Source organism: Erpetoichthys calabaricus, chromosome 16 (genome assembly GCF_900747795.2).
Source record: "Erpetoichthys calabaricus chromosome 16, fErpCal1.3, whole genome shotgun sequence".
NCBI lineage: Eukaryota > Metazoa > Chordata > Cladistia > Polypteriformes > Polypteridae > Erpetoichthys > Erpetoichthys calabaricus.
In genome coordinates this window covers 93,135,086-93,153,053 of record NC_041409.2, presented here as the reverse complement: position 1 = coordinate 93,153,053, position 17,968 = coordinate 93,135,086, and the positions used below count along the sequence as shown (strand labels likewise).

The window sequence follows — 17,968 nt, the reverse complement described above, 5'->3', positions numbered from 1 at the left end:
TGTACAATTGCGCAACCTTGCTTGTATTAATATCCGGTTTATTTACTGTTTACAGAAGACCACATTAACGCTATTTTTTGAACTACTTATTCAATTAACAATTAATGACATTTACAATATTTCACTGCACAACATCGACAACAGTATATGTCTGATCCATGTAAAAAAGTGTTGACTGGATTTAAACTTGTTTGCTTATTCTTGTCTGCAGAACTTTTAACTTTTGCAAAAGATTGCACTGCTTGAAGTATTTACATTTAATGACTAAAATTTCTAGGATTTGTTTTCATGAATGTAAAGACTTCAATGTATACAGAATTGGAATTTAATTTTGTTACATTATACTGTATTGGATTCTAACAGTGGTTTTGAATTTTAATGCTTGCTATTGTATCAAAGTCAGAAGTTTTGGTATTTTGACAACCCTATGGAAGAATAGTCAAAAATGCCACTGAGTTGATGTTGTAGACTGTTGGGAATGTATGCAAAATGCTCCTAAGAAGTAATTTCTGCTAATGAGAACAATACCAGCTTCTAAAGCCAAGGGTGTACGTATGCCTTCCCCAATAGGCCATTGCATTGATTTGATGTTTGAAAAGACAAATTTGCATACTGTTTGCCCGTTACCGCTTGTCTGTTCTAATATGTTAAAAAAGTAATAAATTTCCATGGGGTATATTTACCTTTTCACATGACTATACATAATTTATTTGTATTTTATACCTTTAATTTCTCCACTGGTGTAGTCGTTGTGCTGTTGCCTTGCAACAAAGTGGTTGGGGTTCCCTGGCCCTGTCCCTGGCCCTTTCAGCGTGAAGTTTGCATGTTCTCCCCATATCCTCTGGGTGCTCTGGTTTCCTCCCACAGTCCAAAGGCATGCACGTTAGGTAGACTGGCAATGCTAAATTGCCCCTACTGTGCGTATGTATTGTAATGCTGTCACATAGTGAAACAGTCTGTCCATTGCTGTTCTGTAATGCCTAAGTGATCTGCCTCATTCTTTGACTACACAGTTTAACCACCAGCCATGCTTCACACCACTCACCTGGAATTGATAACAACCTGATCTGCCACATGGTTTCCCAGCTTCATGTGTTGGAAGCTCTGCCAGCATCTACACAGCCAGGCCAAATGACCTTTAGCAGATGGAGGAGTGGTGGTGGAGCTGCCTAGATAGCAGTCTCTCAGCCTCCTTCTTTGTATAACTGCTGCAAATGGCCTACTAGATCCTGGATCTCAGCCTTGACTCTTCAGCAGCTTTTTAGTAGAGTCAATCAAGTCCATTTCAGGTCTTAACGACCCTTGGCAGTTGCTAAATTGGACAGTCATCTTTTCGCCCCGCTTCTGACACCAATATAATGCTGGTGCCAAGTGCCAGGATGGATTCTCTACTTTTTATATGGCTCTTTTAGGTGACTCACTGTCTTCAAAAAGATGGCTCATTGTTGCTGCACTGTATGGAATTCTATTTGTGACTTTACAGACTTTCCATTTTTATAGGCGCCCCTACCACTGTTTCTGAAGATGCTTATTTGCAAGATGGTTTGTTTGGATAATGCAACTTGTCGGCTTCATTACAGTATACATGAGCATGTTTGTGTTTTCACCCTGCTGGCTTCCTGTCCAGGTGCTGTTCCTGCCTTGTAACCTATGCTTGCTGGGGATAGGCTGCAGCTTCCCAACGACCTTGCTCAGGATAAAGCGAGTATAAGATGATGGATGGACTTTCAATTCTTGTTAACAATAGAACTGTTTAGCTTTTTACAGAAGCTCATCAAATAAATAAATACATACATACAGCATGTACACCATGATCTAAACACACACCAGAATGACAAAAAACAAAGAATGTTAAAACGAGAGAAAATATCTAACTTGGCAGTTACAATCATAGTGGGGCATGATGCAGGTGGACAGCCAGTGGTATAAAGGAGCCCCAGTTGTGTTTCCTGACACACTTCTGCTGAATAATTCACTGGCTGAAAATCCTCGGTGTCAGTATTGTTCATAATGGCTTTCAGTTTTGTTTTCATTCTTCCTTTGCTACTACGTCCAGTTGGTCCAGAGTGCATCTCATAATTGTGCTAGCCCTTTTAATTAGTTTGAGTCGGTGGGACTCTCTTGAAGTGGCGTTACTGGACCAGCACACCACAGCATAGAAAATCACACTGGCAATCACAGAGTTTGTAGAAAATGTGAAGTGTTATTACCCACATTAAAGAAACGCAGACTCCTAAGATTGAAAACAGCCTGTTGTGCCCTTTGTTATATAGTTCTGCTGCGTTATGAGACAAGTCTAGCCTTTTACTGATGTGGACCCAAAGTACTGGTCGGAGTGGACCACATTCAGACCCTGAACAGTAACTGTACATGGTCATTTTGGTGCAACAAAAGTCAATAACCAGTTCCTTGGTTTTGCAGATATGTTGCAGATAATTCTTTCTGCACCAAGAAACAAAGTTCTCCAGCTGACTCCTCTCCTCTGTCTCATCCCCTTTATCAGTACACCCCATAACTGCAGAATCATCTGAGAATTTATGCAAATGACATGACCCGGTGTCCTATTTATTTATTGTTGCTTACATCAACATTGGAGACCATGTCCTTGAGCCTCAAAAACTGTGGTCAGCATGACAGATACGTAGAGTGGTGCTCTGGATAACTGACCATCTCTGAGCTTGCCTTTTAACGGAGATGGCTGGATGAAGATTGGATAAACTTTCTGAATCCCATGGGGAAATGCAAATGCAGATAGCAGCAGAAACATAAACAAAGAGTACATACTCATAGGACAGATAATAAAAATAAGCTTAACAAGTACAGTACATTGGATTGAAGCTTTCAATTGCTCGATAGCAGCAGGCAGAAAGACTCCCAGAAGAGTTTCTTAGCACAAGGCACTGCAGAAATAAAAAAAAAAAAAAAAGTCCAAACAATGCTGCCAGCTTTGTTCAAGTACGAATAAGCCTTGTAGAGCACACAGATAATTGCATCCTCCACTCCAGTTTTTGTCTGTTAGGCAATCTTCAGTGGGGTCCTGGTGATCAACCACAACAGGACTGCTTATAATCCAGGACCAGCCTCTCAAAGGTCTTCATGATGTGAGATGTATTTTCAATTTCCTTATTTCTTAGTGTTTTATGTAAGTTACGCTTGGTTCTTGTTATTGTGATTAAGCGGGTTAATTATACTAACAGATGTGCTTTATTGATTTTATAATATGTCCATAAAGAGTTATTTAAAACATGCAAATGGATAGGGCCGACCCCGTTGTTGGGGTTAAGTGGCAGATCCCAATGCCGAAATACAGTGTCATATAGTGATATTTCATAAATGGAAAGCTTTTCCCTGCACTGCAGTTATTTGCCAAACCTGTGATCAAGCTGTTATCCATTCACAGGCGCCTGTGAGGTAAAGGAATGTTTATGTAACCCAAGAAGCTATGCCACGGTCCTGGGATGCGGGGATATTGATGCCATTACACCCTTTAGTGCGAAAGGTTATTAAGCAGATGTAAATAAGTAATCCTGGTAGCCTAGCTCTGAATATTGTCAAAATTGAGATCAAACAGATGTCAAACTTTCAGGTATGGAAACGTTTGGCGACAGTTCCTAAGTACCTAAAGCACGCAGTCGGACGCACGTGAGAATTTGGAGACGGTGCCTTTCCCTGCCAGGAAGTGAGTCAGAGCGGCTGGGGGAGAGCGAACACTCGAGAGCGAGAGAGAGTCACTTTAATTGTTATTGTCTCCGTGTATCTCGACTGCGTTAGGTAGTGAAGCCGCTGGACGGCCTTCTCCCCGAAGTCCTGGAGCAGTGCTTAATCCGGAGGGACAATTCCCACCGACTGACGCGCTGAACGGAACAGGTCCGTCGTTAGAGGCGCACGCACGGCCGAGTCACCACCAGTGCCGCCGCCGCGTCTCCCTGCTCTTCTGCTGGGCTCGGCGCGGCGCACTAATTATATGGGTTGTACTCGGTTTTAATTGCAGCCCTTCCCTACCAGCAGCGGAGAAGGCGAGACGTACACAAAGGGAGAGCTAAGCGAAGCGAAGATGAACGAGGAGCAGAGCAGTGGCCGAAAACGGACAGGTAACCCGCCGCAGATCTTCGCGGTTTGGGTGGGAGGGAGAGGGAGGGTGGATTATGGGGGGGGGGTCGTCGTCGCGTATTCATTTACGAATCATCACAGAAGTTGCAGCCGGTGTGTGGTTAAAAAAAAAAAAATCCTCCATTTTTTGTCGAGTGGGATAAACGGCTAGAGAAGAGGGGGAGGGGGTGAAACGTTAAAGTTTAGCAGCTGGTTTGGTGGGAAATGTTTCAAAGGGTTGGATGTTAGCTTGATTGACTCTTTTAACACGACGGTTTAAGTGTTTATATAAGGTGTTCAGAAAGTCGCCTGATTGCGACCTTCTGCCCCAATCCGCCCCCATCTCCCAATCTAGTAAGTGTGCGTGGATTGAATGGTCGCCTGGCGTGTATAATAACCGAAGAAGCGAGTGGGCTGTTCTGTCCTCTGTGTTGTCCAGAGTCTGAGACACGATCAGCAGGTAGTGGACAAGCAGACTGAGCAAAAGGAGAGACACACAAACTAAAACCGACTTGTTTGTGCGTGTGTGGTTCAGTCCTCTCGGAGATGTCTAAACAAAGGTGGTCCACTGCATCAATCTCTCTGTTTTAATATAGTGACTTGATCTCAAAACCCATTTAGTTGGTGCCCATTTCATTCCCAAGGTCCCTTGGAAGGATGACTCGTTATCCACCATTTTCCCATTACAGAAAAGCAGTTTTATGTTTACTCACTGTGCATAGGATAGGCAATTTTGTTATGTGATTTTGTTTAGTTCCTGGTGGCATTTCCAAACATTCTCCCCAACACTAATTTATTCCATATGGCCATCTGTAACTTGAGCACTGGTGAGTCACTGATTTGTTAAAGGTCATGGTTAGAAAAGTGATAATATAAATATGTATTAATGGACCGATTTTGGTTTAACTGTCCATCTCCATGTCTGACAGGTAGGCCTGCCTATTTGGTCACCCATCCATCTTTCTACTCTTAAGAACAGTGAATTTAAAATTGTTTTCCCTGTGTGCACAATCATTTCTGCAACAATGTGAACTTGGGGCAAGAACAGCATTTTTTTATTTTGAATGTGCTTTAGTGTTTAGAAGTAATACACATATAAGGTTACAATGGCTGCTTGACCACAGAGTAAGTGAGCCAGTTGACTGACAGGTGAATTTCATTAATCAGGTGTATACTTTTCATAAATATAGTGTTGGATTTTGCATTTGGAATTATTGGGCCCATATCAAACTAAATACTAGAAAATGTTGAAAGAAAGAAAGCAAGAAATCAGATAGAACTTTTACAAAATAGACAAAGCAAAAAAAAATGAATAAAATTGGGAGTATTTGAAAGTTGGGGGTTGAGGTACATAATGTCAGTGCAGATCCAGGCCATCCAAAGGAAAACTGGTTGAGTATAAAACAAGGATCAAAATAGACAAGTCTGTTTGAAGACATAGATGTCACAAAAATAGAAAGGCTACAATCAGACTTGCTTGAAAAGTCCAGTGATAATCTACTAGGGTTTGGACTAAAGTGTTATGGCCTTATTAAATAAAAATAAATAAATATATAGAAAGAGAATCTGCACAAAATCCAATGCATTTGCCTCATCATTTGAATGTAACAAAGGTAGTATTATGTTTAGGGTATTCACAGTCACCCCTCTAATGGGCTTTCCCAACTTTAATGATGGTGGACTAATGATTGTTGCAGCAAAATAATCTTATGCTTATAAAAGGCCTTATTTGCATTAATACAAGAAAGATCATGACCCAGAATGCACTGATAGCGCAACCAGTGAGTATGCCACAAGTAAAGTTTAGACAGAACAAGTCAATATAGTCACAAATGCATTTCACTTTGTGAACAGTAAGCCGATTTCACAACTCCTATCAAAACAGAAATTGAAAATAGCCACAGCAAGTCATATCAGAAGAACAAAAAGAATTTAGAAAGAGCAGTGTATTTCAAAGATTTACATCTGTGTTACATGTGACTTTTTATTGGTTAGTGTGTTCCCACTACTTATCTATTATGTGCATTTATCTGACATTTAGGGGCAGAACACAGTGGTGGGATTCTCCAAAGAAAGTTCCAAATATCCTGAAATAAAAGTTGTTCTCTGCCTTTGTCTTGTATTTTTTCATTTCAGCTCTATATTTCTTCAATGTACAGTAGAGAATATAAGGTTTTATTTCATTTACTATTAAGATCAGGGTTTAATAGTAATTGTAAAATAAATGAATGTGTTTGTTGAACATCAGTGTTCTAGTTTATAATCATGGAAGCTTGTAGGAGACCTTAGGATGCTTTATTTCAGAAGTCTGAAAAGTTGTGTTTTCAGTTCTCCTTCAGTCTCCAAATGAAGTCAGTACTTCTCCCATAAAGGCACTCCTCAAGATGCTTCGAGAATTTGACTGATAAAGATCTATCACTGACAGTTACAAGAAAGGGCTTTGAGGTAAAGGTCTACATTTTCATGTCAGTTTGGTGACATGAAATGAAAATATTTTTGCATGGACATTCATGGAGCAAGCGACAGTTGGTATTTGTCAGCCAAAGGATTGATGATAGTAAGCAGATGATGCTCTGTATAGGAAGCAATTTAAGTGCCCTCCTAACAGCCAGTCAGGATGCCAGGCCTGTAGTGCACACATACGGAGTACATCTTTGAGTGGATCATTCCTTAAAGTGATTGTTTAATGTATAGATTTTGGAACAGAGATCCCCTTATACAGTTTTGAAATCCCTGAAAGCAAGTGACTCTGTTCATACATGTCAGTTTTAAGCACGTACTGAGTAGGCCAGTATCGTTCTCATTGTTTAAATTTATTGAAGAGGAAAGTAGTTGGTTCTGTTCTCCATGTAAACTGGTGGACCTTTTTTGTTATCGATGTAGACAGTACTTGATTTGTCCCAAGAGGAAACTTCGCTATTAGAGAAGCTCATGAAATACAGAAATATAATAAAAAATACCCCCCCCCTTAAACACACACATAAGGGTTACGAAGAAGGTGATGATGAAACAACAACTTCTGACTGGGCTGACAGTAAGGAAGCATTCCCAGTAAGACATTATAAAGGTGTATTGCTATAGGTATGAAGGAGAACCAGTAGCATTTCTTGATACCCCTCTGCTAAATAATTAGTTGGCTTAAAGTCCTCAATGCTACTTTGTTATATGGAGGTTGTGCAGTATTGTTCATATTGGCCATCAGTTTTGTCCTCATTCTTTTCTCAGCTACCGCCACCTTTGGGTGAGAGTGTGTCCATCACTGAGCCTGTCTTCATAATCAGCTTGCTATTTCAGTGGTTCACTTTTTAAGTGATTTTACTGGCTTAGGAAATTAAAGAGAAACTGCCTCCTTTATATATAATATAATGTCTCTGTAATTCCTTTTCTTATGTAGTTTCTTTGTGTTACTTGACCAGTCCAACCTGTCACTAATGTGGAACCTCAAGTACTTGCAGCAATGCACCACATCCACTCCTTGAATTGTAACTGGGTGTGGAGACTCTTTGGTGTAGCAAAAGTCTTATTACTAATTACATGGTGTTAATAATTCCCTACATATTAAAGCATAGTGGTAAAATTGGGCACTTGAGGTTAAACCATAAAAGTGCTAGCTTTAATATCCATTTCTGACTTGGTGTGTCAATCTGAGCCAGTGGCTTAACCTGTTAATGCTTCAAAGACTGGAAAAAGTTGTGTAATACTAAAAAAAAAAATATACGATGGAAAGTCTCATTAAATGGTTCATTGGCAACAGGTCAGTAACGTGATTGGGTATAAAAAGAGCATTCCAGAGGGTCAGAGTCTCTCCGAAGTACAGACAGTGAGGGTTCACCACTCTGAAAGACTATACAGGCAAATAATGCAACATTTTAAGAGTAACATTTCTCAATATAAAATTGCAAAGAATTTGGAGATTTCATAAACTGCAGTACATAATATTAAAAGATCAAGTGAATGCAGAAATGCAATATTGGATGGCCGTGATCTATGAGCTTGATTCAGGCAGCACTATGTTAAAAATGGACACAATTCTATAGTGGAAATCACTACGTGGGCTAAGGAACACTTCCAAATGCCACTGTCTGTAAACATAGTTAATCACTACATCCACAAATGCAATCTACGTTTCAAAAAAAGTAACCATAAATAATCCAGAAATGCTGCCTTGTTCACCCCAAGCTCATGTACAGTGAACTGAGGTGAAGTGGAAAACTGTCCTTTGGTTTGACAAATCAGAGTTTGAAATTCTAAAGAAGAGAGGGACCATCTGGCTTGTTCTGAACGCACAATTCTTAGAGTGGCATCCTTGATGGCATGAGGAGGCATTAATACACATGGCATAAGTAGTCTTTACATCTAGGATGGTACCATTTAATGTTCAATGACATATACAGGTTTTGGAGCAACATATACTGCCTTCCAGACAGCATCTTTTGCAGCAATTTTTCAGACAATGACGGACTACATTCTACACGTATTGCAGCAGCATGGCATTGTAGTAAAAGAGTCTGGGTATTAAACTGGCCTTCCTATAGTCCAGACCTGCCACCCATTGAAAATATTTGGTGCATTATGAAATGAAAAATATGAACTGTTGAGCAGCAGAAATTCTATATCAGGCAAGAATGGGACAACATTTCACTTTCAAAACTGCAGCAATTATTCTCCTCGGTTACCAAAAATTTACAGTTATTAACATTACCTCTTCTTTTATACTGTGGTAAACTTTCTCTAACCCAACTTTTTGAAACATGTTGCTGGTATCAAATTCAAAATGAGCATCTATTTTTCAGAAAGAATAAAATTTCTCACATTATTGAGCAGCAGAAATTCTATATCAGGCAAGAATGGGACAACATTTCACTTTCAAAACTGCAGCAATTATTCTCCTCGGTTACCAAAAATTTACAGTTATTAACATTACCTCTTCTATTATACTGTGGTAAACTTTCTCTAACCCAACTTTTTGAAACATGTTGCTGGTATCAAATTCAAAATGAGCATCTATTTTTCAGAAAGAATAAAATTTCTCACATTATTATCTTTGTACTATTTTAAATATAGGGTTTACATGATTTGCAAATCTTCTCACTCTGATTTTAATTACATTTTACACAGTGTCCCAACTATTTTGGAAATGGGATTGTAGTAATAATTGTAACTGAGAGTGGAAAATGGCAGCTGCACTGTGATTGGGGATTCCACCTTCTTCACAGTGTAAATGTTTGGAGAAGCAGGATAAAAAAACCAGGCCTGTGCCAGCCTTTACTTTCAAAATGCTTACTTTTGGCTAAGGGTAGCCACATTTCCCGTTTTTTCATTTTTGGAAAACTGTTTACGCTCTTTCGACTTTATTTTTGCTTTTGCATAGTTCTTTTGTAAATTGGGTACATCTGTTTTTCTATTCGGTTCACTTTTATGTAGCACTCTTCACTGAAGACAGGCTTGGAGAGCTTACACAGGCTTTTAGATACATAATAGCAACAGATACATTCTTAAGTATACAGCATATACATCTGTAAGATATACTTGTATTGTAGTAGAGGGATCCATAAGAATTGGCAAAAATACAATTCTAATCATGGTAACACAGATCTGGCCAGCAGATGAATTAGTCCAGTCTGGCAAAGGCAGACAAACTCCATAAACCGCAGTTAAGAGTGCTATTGTAAAGAATAACAATCTTAGGATTTTGTAGTTATTTGGAATAAGCAAAGTTGATGCCACACTGACCTAGACCAAGTAGGCAACATTCCCATTTCTGGGAATTTGTACCATGCTGAACGCCGAGTCCATTTCTTGTAAAATATGATCATCTGTAGGCCCAGGTAAAAATATTGCTATTCTGATTAATCATTACTTTTCGCTTAAACGATTCAATATCAATTCTTAAGGTCTCAAGATCGATCTCGTGAATCTCTATCCAGCTCAGTTACTATAAATAGGTTCTGGAGATGGCAGGTAGCTACAAGCTTCCATGTATTTCGCTTTGTGCCCAAAGAATGACAATATATAGCAGTTTTTACCTGTAAAGATGTGAGGCCATACAAAATTGTTGAAAACAAGGGCTTTCGACAAATGATACAGGTTTTTGAACTGCTATACCAACCAGAAAACAGTTAAGTGAAGTTATTGTGCCTAGGCTTTATGAAGATCTTAAGCAAGACATTGCCAAGTCTCTCGGGCCATTGGAGGGAGTATCCCTCACTTGCAATAGCTAAACATCCAGGGCAGCAGATTCCCATGTTAAAATCGACTGGGCACCTGTGGCAGACGTGTTGCAGATAAGCGCGCTGCATGCCAGTCACACTAGGAGCCACCTCGCTGCCTATATACAGAGCTGCAGTGATGACTCGCTATTGTTCCAAAAACCTTCCTAGCATTTCCAATGTGCCGTTCCATTGTGTGACCACATCAATTACAAGTTTGTGTATTGTTAAGTCAAATAAATGTTGGCTTTTCTTTAATTACATGGCTAGCTGTACTGCTATAGTGGAAAAAGTTTGCAACGTGACTCACCTGGCAAAGCAAGTGGACAGTTCTTGGAATTTTAAGAGCAGCCTGCATTACAAAAGTGAGCGTGTGCTCAAAGCAGCAGACTTGAGGTAGCTCCATAATAGTGGCATTACCAGTTTAAATGGCCAGTTCTTTTTCTTTTATGTTCCACTCATTCAATGCAGCTGTTAGCAAGTATCAGCCCAATGTCCTCATTTTAAAATGGTTCCTTTTTGTCTGAGGACACATTTTCAAGATTGATTAACGTGACTGCTACAAATGAGCAACTGAAGATACAGTATATATAACTTTTAGAAAGACATGAGTCTTCCCACAGTATTTTTAATTTCGACTAATTCAAGGTTATTTTAAATGTCAAATTGGGGAATAAATCTGGCTAACATTTTAGTTGAAGGAAGCCTAAATGGAGATTCATAACACACAAATTGAATGATTATTTAAGAAGCAATATTTGATATAAATGTTTTATAAAATAGATGCCGTTGCATTAAAACAAGGCACCCCCACATAACGTGTAGACGTTTCCATGCTTCTACATATACTATGAAGTCACTATGTAGACACCCCTTCAAATAAAGTGGTACTGAGCTTTGTCACATTTATATTAAAGTTCTCTTTGCATGGTTAAGTACTTCTTATAGAAAGAAAAAAAAAAAAGCTACCACAAATATATCGGTGCCTTCTAATTCAGTCAAGATAAAATCAATATCAAATCGGGACATCCATGCTGATACCCTGATAATCTGATGATGTGTCTATAACTAGTGGTAAAGTTTCGCAACCACAAAAACATCACTCTCTATGGCCAGGAATTGCAACTTGGTCAAATATACAGTGGAACAATTGGATAAGGTTGGGCTACAAAAAGATAATGGTAGGAAAAAGTCAGTAATAGCTGGATGGTCTTTGTTTTTTTTTTTTTGTTTTGTTTTTTTTATCTCTCCACTAAAAATACATTTTTATCAAAATGTAAGAAAAAAAGTGAGATTTGTTAAATTGATCCTTGCCAGTGGAATACTTGTGTAAATTGGGAACTTCCCAGAGATGATCCATATTTGTATGTTGTCTTAACCTTTGAAATCTCTCTTGCATCGGGATTGTACTGACCTATAGGTTATTATGTGATCTTTCAATTTTATTTGTACAATGAAGATGTCTTCTTTTTATAAAAAAAAAAAAATGGTAAACTGTGTTTTTGGAGTCTTGCAACATTCTCTGTATATTGGTAATGCTCCAAAGTGCTTTAAAGTGTAAATGTATAAATAATAAAACTGACTTTAGTGCCGAGCAATGTATAATCATCCATTGAGTGTGGGAGGCTAAAACTGGATGGGGCATTGCAGAGCAGATATATGTCATGTCAGTTTGTCTTATTGGTAATTTTATGGTAAACATTGGACCAGAAATTTCTAGTAGTTTTCAATTGTCTGCAACTTTCAAACTTTGATTTGTAATAGTTTTAAAAAAATAAACATTTAAAAGGTCACACAGATTTTTTGTTAAGTAGATAGGGTTCTAGCATTTTGTAATTAAAGTGATATCCAAATATGTTTGCATTTGGTTGATCTGTTTTTTGTGTTTTGCATGCCACAGACGTACAGCTAGACATCACTGTCAAGTTGTATTCGGGGATTCATAAAACCGATGTACAATCAAGAGCTCAAATTCCAAACTTGCATCCCATTGCAATACTTTTAATATTATTCTGTTTTCTGTGGCCACTGTCATTTCTTTGGCAACAAGCACAGCACATTATCAAGCATGCGCTGGTGTGGAGTATGACATCTGCTTATTGAACTTTAAAAGAATGTGGCACACACAGCACAGAATCTGAACATTAAGAGTTGTCTTGTGGAATGACTTGCCAAAAGAAAATGTTATTCCAATGCATTTCTGGCTTTGAAACACATTTCTGACATTGAATTGTAAGAATTGTGGTGAAATACTACTGTTTGGCCTTCAGTAGAATTGATACGGTTTGTTGACAGTACTCTGTCAAATCCCTTATAATAGACACTGAATCATCTTTGATGTGCTCAAAACAAGTTGGTTGACCACAATGACTTATTTCATATCTGGCTTAGGAGTAAGTGAAAATATCAAGTGGTTTTATTTGAAGGTTATGTAGAGATCTAAAAAGTTTAAGTATGTTCAATGTAATATGTTCTAAAATATTTAGTCAATTTACAAATGAAAGCAGTGTTGTTCCAGAATTGAAATGCAGCTACCAAATAAACAAGGGCTGCAGAAATGAACACTGTCACCTCTGTAGGAGATAACATAGTTCTTCAGTAATGTGTTTTATTCACATCATGATTTGTTTCTAAGTAAAAGGCCTTTTCACATAGCTGTATTAAAAACTTTATATGCCAGGCTCATTCTAACTTCCCCTTTTGGTGGCTTTTCCTCCACTTTCATATATAAATAAAGTGGAGGAATATATGTCTATATAATATATATCAATGTATATAAATCAACATATGAATCTTCATTTATTGTATATTTGTGTTATGCTGTAGGTTTCTTTTCTCTTCCTCTGTAATTCCAGTTTGCCATGTTGTTTGACCGACTATAATCTGTAATCTTCGTTATTTCATTTACCAAATTGATTTTTCTTGTCCCTTTGGAAGCAGAGAAGGAAAAATTAGAAATGTACGTACCAAACAAAAATTTTTAAAACACACAGAGAAAGCTTTGACTTGAATAACTGAGAGCTGCTAGTATCAATAATAGGCTTGTAGGTGGGAGTACGATGAGGTGTGAACTGCTACCACTGGTTTATATTTAAAGTCATTTATAAACCGCTCAAAAAATTAAGGGAACATGTAATCATCAGTCTTAACACCAAGTAAATTAAGCTTCTGAGATATCAATCTGTCCAGTTGGTAAGCGTAAGAGATTGTGAATCAACTTCTCCTGCTGTGGTGCAAATGAAAGTGACAACAGGTGGACTAGAGATACAACAGCAAGACAACCCCCAAAAAGGGAATGGTTTTGCAGCTGGTGGCCACAGACAATTGCTCTCTTTATACTTCCTGACCGAGTCTTCTCTAGTTTTGCTTTTTGCTAGTGTATGTTTGGATAGAGCAGGTTCACGAATGAAATAGCCTAATAGATACTTGATTCCTTGTTTGAAGTTGCCAGCATTCAGAATGATTCATAATTAAGTTATTAATGTTAGTGTTAGTGATAGATTGTTATCTCCACAAAGCAAGTCTTCCAGTTTATTCCATTCACCCACCCAAAGTTAAATATTAAATAGTAGCCTCAGTGTTGCTTCATTTCATAGTTCCTGGTCTGTAGGCAGGGTTGTTTTTTTAAATAGATACGTTACAAAAAAAGTTAAACTCGCACAGTCTGACATAGCCTTACAAAGATCATGCGACAGGACATAACGCAATCCAATCCATTTCCATAAGAAATACAGTTAATCCACATTGAATCATAATACTCCATCCCTGCTAATTTCTGAAGTTTTTTAAGGAGGAAAGAAAAAGCTCATTCTTATATTCCTCAAATAAATGAAAACGCTGGAGTTAAGTCAGTTGGGATCTTACCTTTGTTTCTGTTTTAAGTTAGAATAACATTCATAAATTCTTGCAATATTCAGGAAAAGGTTGGGTCTGTTCCATCAGGAAAAGGTTGGGTCTGTTCCATGTAAATTTACTTTTAGAAAATATAATGTTGCTATCCAGTATATTTGTGGAGAGTTTATTAAAATTCTTCCAGTTAAACAAAATCATTTGACGACATGGTACCAGTGTAGTATAAGAAGCCTCCTTTGAGTTTATCGCTACATAGTCTAGTCCCATCCGGTGTTACTTTGAATGTGTTTCGAGGTTTAATAATAACTCTTAAGTCTGGCACAGTTCCCTTTTCAGAACAAAAAAATACTATATGTGATGGATAGATTAGACCACTTTTGCAGGAATATGTTTACCTTAATTTATTTGGGACAGTTACAAAACATAAGACTTAGCAAGTGCTATGTATTGTATTTTTCAGAACAGTTTTACTTTAGGCAGTGGAGGATCGAGTTTATTGTCCTCTGACAATTTTTCAATATGACAGTGACCACTAACATTCTTCCCAGTCAACTTCTAACAATTTTGCTGTTCCGTTGCGAAGGGCTTTCATTTCTGTGGTGTGGAATGACATATTCCTTGTATCACTGCCACCATCCATTTTAACAACTTGTGAACCAATTAGCCTGGGATGACTGAATGTTTTGTTAATGTTGAGGTGCTCATTTTGAAAATTGTAATTTTTAAATAGTGTTATTTAAGACAAAGTAAATAAACTGTATTGCTTAATTTTTCACTGCTTTACTCCTTATCTAATTCAGTGCAACACAGATGGCTGCGAGGAGAGAGACACAACACATTACCAGTTTTCAGTGCAATGTGTTATGTGTCTGTGTTAAATGACCATTCACAGTGTAGCCAAAATGAAAGATGAGGATGGTGACAATGACTCAAAAACAGAAAAATTGCTTTCTTTTTGATAGCTTGCACATTTACTTCCATAATTAACACAGACCTTATCAACAAAAAATACCAGAACCCTTTATAAATTTCACATATCGTTCCAACCCTGCACACACTTTTGTGTTTTTTAAACTCCAGTTGCAGAAAGGCAAGACCCAGAAAAAGGTGTGGAAACCAGCCGATCAATCCACATTTGGTATTTGCAAAAAGAGCCCCCAGGGTTCGAATACTATACTTTCAAATCACTTATTACTTTGCTAAAACTTGCACTGTGCATTAAGGTTGCATGTTATACTGGTACTGTAAAGTATCAAAAACCCACTTTTGAAAACACTGTGGTACCAGCATTTCAGTATTTTCAGAACTGGAAGTAATCCTAAGTTTCTTCCCCCAACCTAAATGTGCAGTAGACTCTTGGGTAAGTGGTGGGGGGGTAGGTGGTTTGATGATTTGTGTACAAGAAGCACAGGGAGCAAATCTCCACCAAAGGTTTTTTTTTTTTTTTTTTTTTTTTTTTTTTCCCCCCTGGTTAATTTTACACCATGTCTGTGGCCCCCAAACCCCCCAGATACTTCTACGCATGTGAAAGACAGCACCAAAAACTTACAGGTGTTCCTCCTCAAAGGCAAAATGTCTGCCCTTAGAATAACTTCCTTTTGTATTTTGGCTAATTGTGTTAAATAGATACTTCCACCGAGTTCTTGCACTCCTTCTCAACTTCTACCCTGCAAAAAAGCTGTGTTATTAAAAAAAAACAGACATCCTGACAAGATAGTGTCTGAAACTTTCAGAACAACAATACAGAACAATGTTGATAATGGTAATTTGGTTTATTTTAAAGTATTGTGCTGTAAAAAGTAAATGCAGCTTCAAATTTTAATGTTAACATTTCAACATATGTAATATTTAAAAAAGCAGTTTTAAGTACTAAAAGGATGCTTTATATACCGATCACATACAACATTAAAACTGCTGGTGAATTGAATACCATTGACTGTCTCATTACAGTGGCACCTGTCCAGGGGTGAGATATATTGGGCAGCAAGTGAACAGTCTGTTCTTGAAGGTGGTGTGTTGCAAGCAGGAAAAATGGGCAATCAAATCGTGATGGCTGGACAACTGGGTCAGATAATCTCCAAAGTGGCAGGTCTTGTTTGAGTTAGACAGTGGTTATTACATACCAAAAGCGGTCCGAGGATGGACAACTGGTGAAAGGGAAACGGGATCATAGCCGCCTAAGGCTCATTCATGCATCTGGAATGCAAAGGCTAGCCAGAGGCCTGTCTTGGCCAATCCCACACATGAGCTACTGTAACACAAATTGCTGAAAAACTGCCCATGAGAGAAAGGTGTCAGAACATACTGTTGATTGCAGCTTGCTGCTTATCCACATACTTGTCCGAGTGCCCATAGTAACCCCTGTCCATGGCCAAAAGTGCCTATAGTGCATTTGTTGGCATTAGAAGTGGACCATAAAGCAATGGAAGAAGATGGCCTGGTCTAATGAATCACATTTTCTTTTAGATCATGTAGATGGACATTTGCATGTGCATTGACAGGCAAACAAAGAGAAGGCAGCAGGATGCAATATGGGAAAAGGCAATGTGATGCTCTGACCAATGTTCTGCTGGGAAACATTGCGTCCTGGCATTCACGTGTTACTTTGACACTTGCAGGCCACATACATCCCTTCATGGCAATGGTATTCCTAGATAGCAGTGGTTTCTTTCATAAGGATAAAGAGACCGGCCACATTGCATATATCATTCAGGAACGCTTTGACAAACATGACCAAGATTCAGGGTGTTGACTTGGCCTCCAAATTCCTCATATCTCGGTCACATCGAGCATCTGTGGGATGTGCTGGAAAAATAGGTCTGATCCATTTAGGCTCCACCTCGCAACTTACAGGACTTAAGGGATCTGCTGCTAATACCACACAACACCTTCAGGGGCCTTGTGAAGTTCATCTCTCGACGGGTCAGAGCGGTTTTGGTGGCATGAGGGAGACCTACACAATATTAAGCAGGTGGATTTAAAGTTATTATTCCTTTATTTTTTAATCTTTTGTAATGTACAGAATTGTGGATATCTAGCAGGACACCATGCCAGATACTCTGTCAAGATAACAATATACATGATCACATCAACACTTGTCCTTAGCAAGAAAATTTAGAAATGCCTGCACAATCAGACTCTGGGAACAAAACATGCTAATGATCTGGGATAAAGGGGCAAGCTACCAATGTAGGGTAGGCCTGTCTCACTGTTAAATATGTATGAAGGTGACAATGCAAAGACTTGTTTATCTTGGAAAACTTCAAATGTAGTATCACTTAATGGCATAATTAATTCTTCTCTGCCTTCCATTGACAGTGCTTTAAAAAATGCATCAATTACTTTTTTTCACAAATCAGAAATTCCCATACTTGGCTTCTGAGATGGTTGATCAGAGGTTCTGTATGTCATGAGACCCACTTTTTGACCAAAGCCATACTGAGAAGGTAGCGAAACTGCAAACAGTTCTGTCCAAAAGCATACAACTTGGATTGATTTGAATAGCCAGAATAACCCTTCTAATACTCCTGCATGATATATGTGGTGCCTGCAGTATTCTTTATAGGGGTGCAAGGTTATGACAAAATTAATAATTGACAGTTATTGTCTTGGATATTATAACTGCTATTAATTTCAATTAATCTCCGTATGTTAAAAGCGTTGCATTTTTTGACTTGAAAATTACATTTATTAAATCTCACCTTTCTATTGGAAAATGTACAAAACAGTAAAAGTACAATGTCAGAAGTGTAGAATGTATAATAATGATACAAATAATAGTAATGAATAATAATAATAAAATGCTAATACCTTATATA

The 17,968-nt window shown here is 38.2% G+C and overlaps 2 protein-coding genes across 3 annotated transcripts in view; one reads left to right on the top strand and one right to left on the bottom strand.

Annotated features, from left to right (window-relative positions):
* si:dkeyp-69b9.6 (uncharacterized) overlaps positions 1 to 17,968 on the bottom strand; it is a 752,000-nt gene that overhangs the window by 594,669 nt on the left and 139,363 nt on the right. The window lies entirely within an intron of this gene.
* The window catches only part of ccdc106a (coiled-coil domain containing 106a), a 47,629-nt gene continuing 33,331 nt past the window's right edge, over positions 3,671 to 17,968 (top strand). For both annotated transcript variants that reach the window (XM_028821249.2, XM_028821248.2), the window contains exon 1: positions 3,671 to 4,091. In XM_028821249.2, the coding sequence (XP_028677082.1) occupies positions 4,055 to 4,091 (37 nt within the window). In that variant the 5' untranslated portion in view covers positions 3,671 to 4,054. The remainder of the gene's footprint in view (positions 4,092 to 17,968) is intronic.